Source organism: Oryctolagus cuniculus, chromosome 2 (genome assembly GCF_051225735.1).
Source record: "Oryctolagus cuniculus isolate XC-2025 breed Fujian yellow rabbit chromosome 2, ASM5122573v1, whole genome shotgun sequence".
Lineage (NCBI taxonomy): Eukaryota > Metazoa > Chordata > Mammalia > Lagomorpha > Leporidae > Oryctolagus > Oryctolagus cuniculus.
The window spans coordinates 154,170,104-154,184,766 of record NC_142868.1 but is presented as its reverse complement, the minus strand read 5'-3'; the positions used below and the strand labels follow the sequence as shown (position 1 = coordinate 154,184,766).

At 40.9% G+C, this 14,663-nt stretch overlaps 1 protein-coding gene and 1 pseudogene across 11 annotated transcripts in view; both read right to left on the bottom strand.

Moving 5' to 3' along the window:
* Positions 1-14,663, bottom strand: part of ASB3 (ankyrin repeat and SOCS box containing 3) — a 192,647-nt gene that overhangs the window by 22,929 nt on the left and 155,055 nt on the right. For all 10 annotated transcript variants that reach the window (XR_016228219.1, XR_016228215.1, XR_016228221.1 and 7 more), the window contains 1 exon segment: positions 13,322-13,519. Coding sequence is in view for 6 of the 10 variants with exons in the window: in XM_051829002.3 (XP_051684962.1) it covers positions 13,322-13,519 (198 nt within the window). In the remaining 4 variants the exon portion in view is untranslated.
* LOC100348810 (small ribosomal subunit protein eS6 pseudogene) lies at positions 11,060-12,189 on the bottom strand (annotated as a pseudogene). The gene has a single exon (XR_016230362.1). The product of XR_016230362.1 is annotated as a small ribosomal subunit protein eS6 pseudogene (transcript).

Genomic DNA, 14,663 nt, shown 5'->3' with positions numbered 1-14,663 from the left:
TAATCGAAAATGAATCTTGATGTGAATGGAAGGGGAGAGGGAGTGGGAAAGGGGAGGGTTGTGGGTGGGAGGGACGGTATGGGGGGGAAGCCATAGTAATCCATTATTCGTACTTTGGAAACGTATATTCATTAAATAAAAGTTAAAAAAAAAAAAAAAAAAAAAAAAAGCACTATATAATTCTCAAGAAACCTCATGGGCATTGTCTACCTCAAAGAAAAACCACTATAAGAACATGTCTGTGACTGTAGATTCCTAGAGTAGATTAGATTAGAAATAAGACTTATCACCCCCTAAATTTGCATGCTCTTAAAGGCTGCCTCCTTTAAGCTGCTTTACATAGTAATCTGCCATCAGGGAGACCCAATAGGCCTGTGCACCACAAATGGCATTAGTTTTCAATGTGGAAAGCCAGTCATTCAGATGGACACAGAAGTCAGCTTTTGGAGAGCCCTGGCAGCTCTGCTAGGCAAGAGTTGGGTCAATGGAAATGGAACTGCTCCAGGAGTTGAAGGATTCTTGGGTCAGAGCCACAGACCCTGCTGGCTCTAAGCTGAAAAAAGGCCTTCACTTGGTCCAGCTTCCAAAGTAACCACCACTGTTGAAGGGATGGGCAAGGAGGGTCAAGTACCATTACAGGCAGAACTGTAAATTTCCTTTTAAAGATGCCACCTACTTTCTATTCAGGGCATCTCTCCTTCCAGGTCAGCTAGGTAATGGAAGTCAACAGGGTGCTATCCCTAGGGAGGTTCACAACTCCTTTACGGTGTCTCTTCTGGCACTCCATGTGAACAGATAGATAAGTCTGGGCCTCATACTTGGCCAGGCCTTAAATCCCACCTGATTATTATCAGGCCTCTAAGGTCAGTTTCTATTTGACTCTCAATGAGAAAACTTGTTTGTGGTTTAGATAGCACCTTTCTTAGGTCCTCTAATAATGACTCTGTCCTTTGTTTTAGACCCTGTGAGTTGAATCTGCTTGTAGATTCATTTTCTCCTGACTTGAAACAGTGAAATTCTAGATGGCCATGCACATGAAACCTCAGAGAGAAGCAGCTTCTGCAAGCTGGCACTGTATTTCCACAAAAAGCCACCTCCTGCTGAGAAGCTACCTCCTGCTGGAACCCTGTCTTAACTGCCATTCCCAACAATGCCCCTTTTCCTCATGAAGCAGCCACAGCAGTCATTGCCCAGTTCCCCAAACAGAAGTTAGGGTCCAGGACCCGGCACCATGATGTACTAGATTAAATCTCAGCCTGCAGTGCCAGCATCCCATATGGGCACTGGTTCAAGACCTGGCTGCTCCACTTCTGATCCAGCTCTCTGCTATGGCCTGGAAAAGCACTGAAGATAGCCCAGGTGTTTGGGCCCCTGCACGCATGTTGGAGACCTGGAAGAAGCTCTTGGTTCCTGGCTTCAGATTGGCCCAACTCTGGCCAATGCAGCCATTAGGGAAGTGAACCAGTGAACCAGCAGATGGAGGATCTCTCTCTCTCTCTCTCTCTCTCTCTCTCTCTCTCTCTCTACCTATCTACCTCTCTGTAACTCTGCCTTTCAAATGAATAAATAAAAATTAAAAAAAAAAAAAAAAAGAAGTTAGGATCCATTCTTCTGGGTGGGAATGTGAAGAGTCAGATGAGTTAATAGGCAGTCAGGGTGGTTCCAGTGGAAACTGAGGAAGCAGTATCTTTAGCAAGATCAAAATTGCCTGCCTGCCCACTCCTTGAAAGCTTCCAATCTTAGGAGAATAGCAAGGGAGTGGCCATGCCTCCTGAGCTCCCAGTTTATTGTAAAGTAATTTTACAATAGGTAAATAGGTATCCCATCCTTCTGGTGGCTCTTTTTGTTTTATCATGAGCAAGCTGGATAGGATAAAACATTGTAAATCAGGTCTTTTGATGGTTTTTGTCCCTACCTTGTAACTGAATGTCAAGATCTTTTCTTCCCCAAAATTGTGCTTAAAAACCCCAGTACCACAGGCAGAGTGGACAGTGAGAGAGAGAGAGACAGAGAGAAAGGTCTTCCTTTGCCGTTGGTTCACCCTCCAATGGCCGCCGCGGCCAGTGCGCTGCAGCACACTGTGCTGATCTGAGGCCAGGAGCCAGGTACTTATCCTGGTTTCCCATGGGGTGCAGGGCCCAAGCACCTGGGCCATCCTCCACTGCACTCCCTGGCCACAGCAGAGGGCTGGCCTGGAAGAGGGGCAACCGGGACAGAATCCGGCGCCCCGACCGGGACTAGAACCCGGTGTGCCGGTGCCGCAGGCAGAGGATTAGCCTAGTGAGCCGTGGCGCCGGCCTCGGGTTTTGCCTCTCTTGGAGACCCCCTCCATGCCTCAGGCTGAAGGGTCTTCAACTCTAATAAATCTTGCTTTTAAGAAAGAGAAGAGAAGAGAAGAGAAGAGAAGAGAAGAGAAGAGAAGAGAAGAGAAGAGAAGAGAAGAGAAGAGAAGAGAAGAGAAGAGAAGAGAAGAGAAGAAAGGGAAGGAAGGGAAGGAAGGGAAGGAAGGGAAGGAAGGGAAGGAAGGGAGAGAGAAAGAGAGAAAGACAGAAAGAAAGGAGAGAAAGAAAGAGAGAAAGAGAGAGAGAAAGAGAAAGAGAGAAAGAGAGAAAGAGAGAAAGAAAGAAGGAAAGAAAGAAAGGAAGGAAGGAAGGAAGGAAGGAAGGAAGGAAGGAAGGAAGGAAGGAAGGAAGGAAGGGAGAAAGAGAGAGAGAGAAAGAAAGAGAGAGAGAGAAAGAGAAAGAGAGAGAAAGAGAAAGAGAGAGAGAAAGAAAAAGAAAGAGAAAGAGAGAGAAAAAGAAAGAGAAAGAGAGAGAGAGAAAGAGAGAGAGAGAGAGAGAGAGAGAAAGAGAGAGAAAGAAAGAGAGAGAAAGAAAGAGAGAGAAACCAGAAATTTTCTAGGCATGTATGTTTATATGTGCAAATCAGGGACAGTTTGAATTCTTCCCTCAAGTACTCGAAACCGTCAGCAGCCAAACATAGATACTCTAGTTTTTAAAGACACAGGCCAGAGGACATACTTTTGCTACAGAATATAAGTACATGCTATTGATATCCCCTAAACATACCTTATCAGATTAGATGCTACAGACAGGCACGCTGTTACTTTCTGTTTAGAAAAAAACTTCAGGCCGGCGCCGCGGCTCACTAGGCTAATCCTCCGCCTAGCGGCGCTGGCACACAGGGTTCTAGTTCCGGTCGGGGCGCCGGATTCTGTCCCGGTTGCCCCTCTTCCAGGCCAGCCCTCTGCTGTGGCCAGGGAGTGCAGTGGAGGATGGCCCAGGTGCTTGGGCCCTGCACCCCATGGGAGACCAGGAGAAGCACCTGGCTCCTGGCTCCTGCCATCGGATCAGCGCGATGCGGCGGCCATTGGAGGGTGAACCAACGGCAAAGGAAGACCTTTCTCTCTCTGTCTCTCTCTCTCACTGTCCACTCTGCCTGTCAAAAAAAAAAAAAAAGAAAAAAAAAAAAAAAGAAGAAAAAGAAAAAAACTTCAAAACCAAGAAATTTTGTTATCAAAATTTCAATATAGCACATAAACATGTGACTAAAGCTAAGAAAAATTTTAAGGGACACGACCAAAAGATAAAACATCCTCTAAACTGTGAGAAGAACATGTACATATAAACTTGTCTAAACTAACAAACTTTACAGAGTATCTACTCTATTCTAGACACTATGTGAAACATGTTACCTGCAACATTGGCCTTAACCCTTGCAACAATCCTAAGACATTCTATCCTAGATGCAAAAACTGAAGCTTAGTCAAAAAGCTAGTAATTGGCAAGAATGGAGTAATATAACACCAGAATCTAACAGTGACTATGACACAGTAAATTTCAGAAATATTTCTCTTCTAACTATTACGAAAACTGAAGACTTCATGAAATAATCAAATTGAAGAATATTTTAAAGCTAAATCTATGTTTCTGAAAGTATGCTCTGTGGAACTTTAGTATCTGAAAATGATCCATATGTAAAATGCTCTCTAATGAAAAAATTTAAGAAACTACAAAGTATTGAATGAGCCTAGAAGAGAAAGGAGGGTGAATTTATTTCTAAGCAGGATGCTGGTTACATTTTCAAATTATACGCTAAGTGTGTCAGGATGGCCTAGCAGTCTTTTTTTTTTTTTTTTGGCCTAGCAGTCTAAGGCACCAGACTCAAATTATATGCTCAATATTTTTCATCAACCTCCAAACACTCTTCAGAAGTAAAATTAAAGCAAGGGTCTATTCATTAATCCTAAGAAAGCATAATAAACAGTACAAAGTGCCCAAAAAGTCTATAAACACAAGAGTAATAGTGTGTCTATTGTAAATATACATCCTACATATCTGGACTTTGCAAACCTTCGCAGATTCATCGTCCATTAAGAGATTCACAAAACTCATCACCACATGAAAAATTCACTGAAGCCCTCCAGTAAAGAAAACTATTTAACACTGCTTAATCTGCTTCCCTTACTTACTTAACTACAGAATCCTTTATATCTCACTTAACATCTAAAAACAATCTATAGAACCAGTATTCCACAGAACACACATCGCTCTAAACTTCTTCCAATACAGTACTCACATTGCCTTATGTTAGTAGGCTTATGAAACTGCCTGGTGCTCAAATATAGATACAAACTATCATTTATATGGAGAATAAAAAACACAAAATAAATTGGAGAATCACAGAACTGGGAGGATACATGCTCCAGAAATGCGAGCAACTGCAGTACTGTTATATGACCTTGATTATCACATACCACGGACCACAAAGTAAATTAGCTTGGACCACCTTGGGCTAAAATATAACTTATATGGACAAATGTATATATTTCCTCTAACACTTCAAAAAATTCTCCCTCAAGCTATTATATGAATTTGGAAAAACTCTTCAAATACAAGATTTTTAAAAAATAGTCCATCTAGCTTAACATAAATATCAAGAATTAATTGCGACATAAAGAGATGGCATGTTATATAAACAGTAAACATCATCAGATACTGAAAAACAAAAGAAATTTAAAAGTAAAGATGTCTAGACCTTATTTAGGGTTTGCTTGTACATGTTATACACTCTGTTCTTGAAAATTCAACCATGTTCAGAAAAACAGTAATCATATAAAAGAAGCACAGTAAGAGAAAATTCAGCATGAAAACTTATAGAAATAGGCAACCATTTTGAGCACTTTATGTTCATTCAGTTAACCAACAGAATATCTAACCAATGTGTTAGCTGCATTATCAAAAGGCTATAAGTTTCACTGAATGGCTTTCAGCTATTGGCTGAAGACATCAAGTTTTGTCAGATGTGCCCAAATATGATAACTAGAAAGGAACACAATAACTTCTATGAAACTAATGTGATAACAATGATCAAAATCAATGAGAAAGACAAAATTAGGTCAGCTAAACCATGATATTCTATAGCCATATATAAAAGCCATTAAATATTAATTCAATTGTCCAAAATTCCAGTTGGAGGAATCTTTTTTAATATGTTCTCATTTAAATTTAATCACTCAACTATGCCCCTGAAACTCTGGCTACCTATCACTGCAGCTGTTAACTTTTTAATCCCAAAGGACTAAGACTGCTTTAGCTGAGAGATCTGTATAATGGTGGAGCAGACAACTTTCCAACACACCTAAAAGCAGGGAAAAGAGCTTAAAGGTCATTACTTTAAAAGGAAGTTCATCCTCTCAAAGGGAAACCCAACAAAAATGTTTCAGAACACTAAACCTGAGCTAAAACGTTTCTAGATGAATAAAATAATAATGAAGAAAAAACTTAAACCCAGGGCTATTTATACTTATTATTTTAATTTTTTTGATGTAAATTTTTTTTTGACAGGCAGAATTAAACAGTGAGAGAGAGACAGAGAGAAAGGTCTTCCTTCTGTTGGTTCACCCCCCAAACGGCTGACAGGGACAATCCATAGCCAGAAGCCAGGTGCTTCCGCCTGGTCTCCCACATAGGTGCAGGGCCCAAGCACCTGGGCCATCCTCCACTGCCTTCCCGGGCCACAGCAGAGAGCTGGCCTGGAAGAGGAGCAACTGGGACAGAATCCGGCACCCCAACTGGGACTAGAACCCTGGGTGCAGCGCCGCAGGCGGAGGATTAGCCTAGTGAGCCACGGCACCGGCCAAAATTTTTTCTTTCTTTTTTTTTAAAAGGCAGAGTTAGACAGTGAGAGAGAAAGAAACAGAGAGAGAGGTCTTCCTTCCGTTGGTTCACCCCCCAAACGACCGCCACGGCCGACCCATAGCCAGGAGCCAGGTGCTTCCTCCTGGTCTCCCATGGGGTGCAGGGCCCAAGCACCTGGGCCATCGTCCACTGCCTTCCTGGGCCACAGCAGAGAGCTGGACTGGAAGAGGAGCAACCGGTACAGAATCCAGCGCCCCAACCAGGACTAGAACCCGGGGTGCTGGCACCACAGGATTAGCCTAGTGAGCCGCGGCGCCAGCCTTAATGTAAATTTATTACTTATAAAAGTTAACCAAACACAACTGGCCAGTAGTATAAGAAAAGGCATAAATAATAAAAAAAAAGTGCAAATGAGAAATCAAGTCTTCCATTCATTAACACCTTGAATCAGAAAAGTGTTAGCTAAATATTATTTAACAATCTTGCACAAAATTAACATTATTATGACACATTGTTGCTATAAAAATTTCAAAAGTTGCATCATTAAGTTCATTATCTATTATCAAAATCTCTAAAATTTAGAATATCAAATAATTAATTAAAAAAAAAGAATAAAGGGGCCAGGACTGTGGCATATTGGGTAAAGCTGCTGCCTTCATGGCCAGCATCCCATATGAGTGCCAGTTTGAGTCCTGGCTGCTCCACTTCTGATCCAGCTACCTGCTAATGGTGTGGGAAAAGCAGAAGATGGTCCAAGTGTTGGGCCCCTGACACCCACATGGGAGATCCAAAAGAAGCTCCTGACCCATGGTTTTAGCCTGGCCTAGTTCTGGCCAATGCAGTCATCTAGGGAGTAAACCAGTGAGTGGATGATCTCTTTTTCTCTGTCTGTCTCTCTCTCTCTGTAACTCTAAATAAATTAAATCTAAAAGAAAAAAAAAAAAAAAACTTCCAACTTACCCGGTATCTCTGTTGTGACAAAAATTTGAATTATTAAAAAATGACATATAAGAAAAAGTATATTCAAATATTCGCTCCTCATAAATGGCAGTTTAGATTAATTTAATCAACATTTGGGCATACGGTTACTGAGAATCCCAATTTGAAGATGCTTACTTAAGAATGGGCATTTGGGGCCGGCGCCGTGGCTCAATAGGCTAAACCTCCACCTGTGGCGCTGCACCCAGGGTTCCAGTCCCAGTTGGGGTGCCGGATTCTGTCCCAGTTGCTCCTCTTCCAGGCCAGCTCTCTGCTGTGGCCTGGGAAGGCAGTGGAGGATGGTCCAGGTGCTTGGGCCCCGCACCCGCGTGGGAGACCAGGAGAAAGCACCTGGCTCCGGGCTATGGATTGGCTGTGTCAGCCGTTTTGGGGGGTGAACCAACAGAAGGAAGACCTTTCTCTCTGTCTCTCTCTCTCTCTCTCTCTCTCTCTCACTGTCCACTCTGCCTGTCAAAAAAAAAAAAAAAAAAAAAAAAAAAAAAAAGAATGGGCATTTGGAACAACAGTCAAAATGCTGTTTTACATGTGCACATCCAACATCAGAGTGCCAGGGTTTGAATCCCAGCTCCACTTTTGACTGTAGCTTCCTGCTAATATGTACTCTGGGAGGCAACATGTGTCTTCCAAATAGTTGGGTCCCTGCTGCTCACATGAGAGACCACCTGAATTTCCTGGCTCCTGGCTTCCACCTGGCCTACCTCTGGATCTTGTAAGCATTTGGGTGTCAATCAGCGAATGAAAGGTCTGTATTTGTCTGTGTCTGTGTCTGTCTCTCTGCCTTTACAATAAACAAATATTTTTTGAAAGATACTTACTTACTGAAAGAAATAATAAAAATGCAACAAATTTTCAGCTTTTATTTTTTTGGCTAGATGCCTCTTCATAAACAAAAAGAAAACCTATTGAGAAAATGAACATTTTCTTGTTTGATCAGGAAAGCTTTACACAAGTCCCAAAATAATGAAATGATTTCCATATTATATGTACAATGACTGACATGGAAGCTGATACTAACCATTAGCCAATATAAATGTAATAAAAGGACTAAAAATGTAATTGCTGTTGTTTTCTAGGTAAATAGAGGAACAGAAGGGAGAAGAAAATTAACCTTGATGATGCAAAACATACTATATTTAAATTAACTACTTTTATATACATACATGAATCCCTTGAGAAAGTTTTTCCCTTCAATTAAATTCTCCACAAAACAGTTAATAGTGGAAGAGATGTATCAAAAGCTAGTCCATTGGCATGGGTTCTAGACAAACAAATGAAAAATCAATTGGAAGCACTAGGAGAGTACATCCTCATTAAACAGATCTTCTGATGTTTTAACTTTTTTTTTCCTACAGGCTAACAAATAGATTTTTCAATGTCTTCTCTTACTGAAAACCTACCTCACTAAATAAGAATATACTCGGCCCAATTCCAAGTTCCACTTGGGAGAAAATAGCTTATAAACCTTTGTGACAGACACCAAAGCAGGTTCAACTGTGCTTTGTAGGGAGCTTCAAAGACCAACATTTCCAAGAGGAGAAAAAACAAAGCTTGCTAGCTCATCTTTGTGACCAAAGACATCTGTACACTATAGTGCTCCTCCTTTATTTCTGGCTCACAGCAATTTGATTGGTTTTGAGCATGCTTTTCTTCAAGTTTATCATGCTTGGGTTACCAACTTTCTTAATATGCAAATTTATGTATTCATCCAATGTGGAAAGTTTTGTGCCATTGATAATTTTCTTATATTTTTCTATACCAATTTTTCTCCTCTCATTCAGGCCTTTAACAAATATTAGACTTACTTGGGTTCTTAATGCTCTTGGTTTGTTCTTTTATTCCTTCCACTATTTTTCTCTCTCTTCTTCCATAAAGATAATTTCTATTGGTCTACCTTCACATTAATTGATCTTTTCTCTGCCACTTCCATTTTGCTATAGAGCCTACACAGTGGTTTTTCATTTAAGATATTATATTTCAGTTATAAAATTTATATTTGGTTCTTTTTAAATATTTTTCTTCTCAGCTGAAAATTTCTATGCTTTTATTTACTTTGTTTATTTCAGGAAACAGTTTATAATAGTTCCTTTCAGTTATTTTATATTTCCAATGTCTTAATCATCTCAGCATTAGCATTTGTTAACTGTCTTTTTCCTTCCTATTTAGTCATATTTTATTGGTTCTTCATATGTCAAGTACTTTTAGACTATATCTTAGAAATTATGAATGTTATGTTGTGTAGACTCTGCTGGATCCTATGTCTTGTTTTAATCCATTGCTTATGTTATCAACCTAGTAAGACTCAGACTGCAATCCCTGCATCACCTTCTATAGGGGTTCCAATGTCAGTTCAGTTCTCAAAGTCTTTGCTAGAGTACTTTGCACCTAGTCTCATGATAGTGCCATTCAGTAAGGCCTGAACCTTCGGCAATAGTTTACATCTAGCTTTCAAAAATCTCTTTCTATCTTTACACATTTAAAGCTTGGAGTGAATGAGTCTAAAATATGCAAATTGATGCACAGAATTAAACAGTAAACCAACTATAGATCTCAAAAGTATACTTTGGGGGACAGCATTGTGACATGATGGGTAAGGCCCCAGCATCCCATATATGCAGCAGTTTGAATCCTGGCTGCTCCACTTCCAATCCACCTCCCTGCTATAATGAGCCTCGGAAAGCAGAAGATGGCCCAAGTACTTAGGACCCTGCCACCTACTTGAGAGACCAGGAAGAAGCTCCTAGCTCTTGGCTTCAGATCAGCCCAGCTCCAGCTGTGTGGCCATCTGAAGGGTAACCAGCAGATAGATCTCTATGTCTCTCCCTTTGTCTCTGTAACTCTGCCTTTCAAATAAATATATCAACCTTCATTTTAAAAAAAAAAAGTAAGAACAATTTTGTAGTACTTGTGAAAGCAAAAGAAAAATGACCATTTAAGTCACTATTTAGGAATGAGATAATAGCTCTTAGAAAAATGATCCTACAGCAGTAAAAAATAGATTCCTTGTCGTCCATGAAAAAAAAACCTATCAAAGACACATTTCGGGGTGGAGAGGGTTATGCGGTTAAGATGCTGGTTAAGGTGCCCACAATCCACATTTATTTAATAACCTGCCCTGGTTCTAACTCCAGCTTTCTGCTAATGTAGACCCTGGGAGGCTGCAATGATAGTTCAAGTAATTGGATTCCTGCCACCCATGTGGGAGCCCTGGATTGGGTTCTCAGTTTCAGCTTGTCCTGATTCAGTGCTGGCCTTTATAGACAAGTAGAGAGTAAATCAGAAGATTAGAGCATGCTTGCTCTTTCTCTTGCCTCTCAAAAAAAATTTAATAAAAATTTTTAAGATAACATTTCTTTGCTAGAGTTAGCAAAAGACAGTGAAACAAATGCTACTGAATAATATTTTTCCCATTAGGTTTTTAATTCTTAAAGGAAAAGGTCCATGTTTCAGCTTCCTCAGTAAATGGTCAATTAATGTTACTGACAGAAAAAGAGCTGTCCCCAACAATTTTTTTCTCTTAAAAAAATATTTGGGGGAGGGGGGTGGCGCCGTGGCTCACTTAGTTAATCCTCCACCTGTGGCGCCGATCTCATATGGGCACCGGGTTCTAGTCCTGGTTGCTCCTCTTCTGATCCAGCTCTCTGCTGTGGCCTGGGAGGGCAGTGGAGGATGGCCCAAGTCCTTGGGCCCCTGCATCCGCATGGGAGACCAGGAAAAGCACCTGGCTCCTGGCTTCGGATCAGCGTAGCTCCAGCCGTAGCAGCCATTTGGGGAGTGAATCAACGGAAGGAAGACCTTTCTCTCTGTCTCTCTCTCACTGTCTAACTCTGTCAAATAAAAAAAAAAAAAAAAAAAAAAAAAAAATTGGGGGCCAGTGCTGTGGCGCAGAGGATTAAAGCTTAAAAAAAAAAAAAAGTGGAGCAGCTGGGACTTGAACCAGTGCCCATATGGGATGTTGGCACTGCAGATGGCAGCTTAATCTGCTACACCACAGTGCTTACCCCCTTTCAATGTATTTCAATCAATCTTGGAAAACCCAAAAGACTATTTAAGATCTTTCTCACCAAAATTCATTTATCTGAATCTATGGTATAAAGCATACTGCCCAATTCTCAAAGGCTCCCATTAATTTTTTTTTTTTTTGAGATCTTATTTATTGTTATTAAACCTTATTTTTGACTGGACTCAGATTTAGAAGTGGACGCTCTCAGAGAAGACAGCCTACGTCTCTTGGCAATCTGTTCCTGGCGTTTTTCTTTGGCCTCCTTCATTCTCTTGGCCAAGAGTTTAGCATATTCTGCAGCCTCCTCCTTGTTCTTAGTACGCTGTTTCTTCAGAGCAATTCGCCGGCGTTTGTGTTGCAGGACACGTGGAGTAACCAGACGCTGAATCTTGGGTGCTTTGGTCCTAGGTTTCTTACCTTCTTTGTTTAAGGGCTTTCTTACAACATACTGGCGTACATCATCTTCTTTAGAAAGATTGAAAAGTTTACAAATTCTGCTGGCTCTTTTAGGACCCAGGCGACGAGGCACCGTGGTATCAGTCAATCCAGGAATATCTTTCTCTCCTTTTTTTACAATAACCAAGTTCAGAACACTCAAATTGGCATCGACAATGCAGCCCCAAACTGATTTGCGCTTTCTTTCTCCAGTTCTCCTTGGTCTGTAACAGGAATGCCCCTTACTCAGCAGCAGGCGGACCCGCCCATGGGTCAAGACACCTTGCTTCATGGGAAAACCTTGTTTATCATTCCCACCACTGATCCGGACCACATAACCCTTCCATTCTTCACCCAGAGCGTCGGCAGCAATTTCTGTGGCCATATGCTTCTCATAGAAAGTACGAAGTTTACGTTCATCGTCCACTTCGATGAGTTTCTGGCAGCCAGTGGCTGGGAAGGAGATATTCAGCTTCATTTTGAAGCAGCTGACCGCCTCAGAGGCGCCAGGGGAAAGAGCGGCTCCCATTAATTTTAAGGTGTTTCAGCGTTAACAAGGGTATTGTATTGTGTGGTTTAACTCAAGCTGTGCTTCAGAAATGATGAGCAGCCGCTATGACCAGAAGGACAAAAGCAGCATTCCTCCACAAAATTAGATGAAGGCCAAAAACGATTACCATTATATTGGATGGGGACACACACACACACACAGATATACATTATCTAAAACTGTTAAGCTCTCATCTAACAAAAAATGTTTAATTCTGTATTGAACGTGTATAGAGAAAACAACTGAACAACTAAAGTTATCAAAGCAGCCTTACTGAGGGCATATTAAAGAAATTAGTACTCCTCTACTCAGAGAGAGAAAACTTGAGGGAGTATATAATAAAATTCCAGGAAACCATAAAAGTTATACAAACAGTTTCAGATACTCAGATAAACCAAAATCCCAAATATTCAAATTAAAATGTATATTTGGAAGTTCAAAACAAATAAAATCAATGATTATTTTACATAGCGAAATATTTAAGAGACAAATAAAGCTAAAAAACTGAGCAAACTTTCAACAGATATTTAAACTAAATCACAACAATGGGCCACAGATACTACTTAATATGGCATTTTTTACTTATAACTCTGTTCTATTTTTTAATCTTTTTATAGACAAGTTATCTGCCAGAAGCAAATGAAACAACAGTAATTATTCCTTTACTCTACTTCATAGAATCATAGCAGATTAGTAAAACATATACTTTTATATATATATATATATATGTATAGGATAAACATTCTCAAACTTAATTCTCATTGATCTCAAGAAATGTACCAAATACATTTAAAATGTAGTTAATATCCATAAAACTAAAGTTTAATTTTTAAGCTCATAACAAGTTTTATAAATACAAATTTCAAATGATAAATTACCTGGAACATTCACAGCCTTACTTGATAAAAAATCTTGAATTATTTTAAAGACTAAAGATATCAGAGAATTTCTGCATTTACTTTAACACACTGAATGTGTTCCCTAAAATTACTATACTAAAATTGTAATCCAGATCCAAAGAAGAAAACAACCTGACTTTTCATTTCATTTTTGCTATAGCTTGAATTAGCAAGATATACACATGGAGGATTTTTGCTGTTAGTTTAGCATTGACAGAGATAGTAAGCTTAAACACGAAAAAAACTTGGAAATAAAACTCCATAAAGAAAAAATCTGAAATTTGGCAAATATACATACTCCTTTTGGAAAGCCATGCACATGGGAGAACTGAATCCAAACACCAGGCACATCTGGGCATCTGGGCTATAGCCATTCTGGAGTAGTAGTTCAAGACACTCTTCATGTCCTCCAAACACTGCTGAGTAAACAGGGCTCACTTTGTCTGGTCCAGTGTCACAGATGCGGTTAGTAAGTGGTATTAACAAGTCCAAGATTCTACAAATATGCAAAAAGCGGGTTTAATGTTTTTATATGCTCATATGAGAATTGGCAACATTTCCACAACACATATTTTAATAATCACCCACTGACTGGTTTAACCAAGGTTTTTTCATTTGTCTTGCTTTTCTGTGTTTTGAAAGGCAGGGCTACAGAGAGAGGAAAGAAGAGAGGGAGAGATCAATCCTCCACGCACTGGTTCACTCTCCAAATGGCTGCCAATGGCCAGAATTGGATCAGCCCTAAGCCAGGAGCCAGGAAGTCCATCCTGGTCTCCCACACGGGTGGCAGGTGTCCAAGTATTAGGGCTACCTTCTGCTGCCTTCCTGGATGCATTAGTAGGAAGGTGGATTGGAAGCAGAGCTGCCAGGACTTGAACCAGCACTCTGATATGGAAATACCAGCATTATAGATGGTGGCTTCACCTGTGGCACCATAATACTGGCATCCCTTTTTTATTATTTTACTAATTATTTACCTTATCGCCACTACTTTACTCTCCAAACTTTAAATTTTATGGTAAATATTTCAGGATCTAATAAATAATTTAAATCTAGTCTCAAAAATGTTTTCCTGGCCAGCGCCGTGGCTCAATAGGCTAATCCTCCACCAAGCGGCGCTGGCACACCGGGTTCTAGTCCCGGTCAGGGTGCCGGATTCTGTCCCGGTTGCCCCTCTTCCAGGCCAGCTCTCTGCTGTGGCCAGGGAGTGCAGTGGAGGATGGCCCAAGTGCTTGGGCCCTGCACCCAATGGGAGACCAGAAGAAGCACCTGGCTCCTGCCATCGGATCAGCACGGTGCGCCGGCTGCGGCAGCCATTGGAGGGTGAACCAACGGCAAAGGAAGACCTTTCTCTCTGTCTCTCTCTCTCACTGTCCACTCTGCCTGTTTAAAAAAAAAAAAAAAAAAAAAAAAAAAAAGTTTTCCTAAGGCCAGAGTTTTGACACAGCAGTTAAAGCTGCCACCTGTGATGCCAGAATCCCATATGGGCACTGATTCGAGTCCCAGTTGCTCTACGTCCGAACCAGCTCCCTATTAATGGCCTGGGAAATCAGTGGAAAATGGCCCCCTGCCACCCACATGGGAGATCTGGAAGAAATTCCTGGCTTCTGGCTTCAGCCTGGCCCAACCCTGGCAGTTGA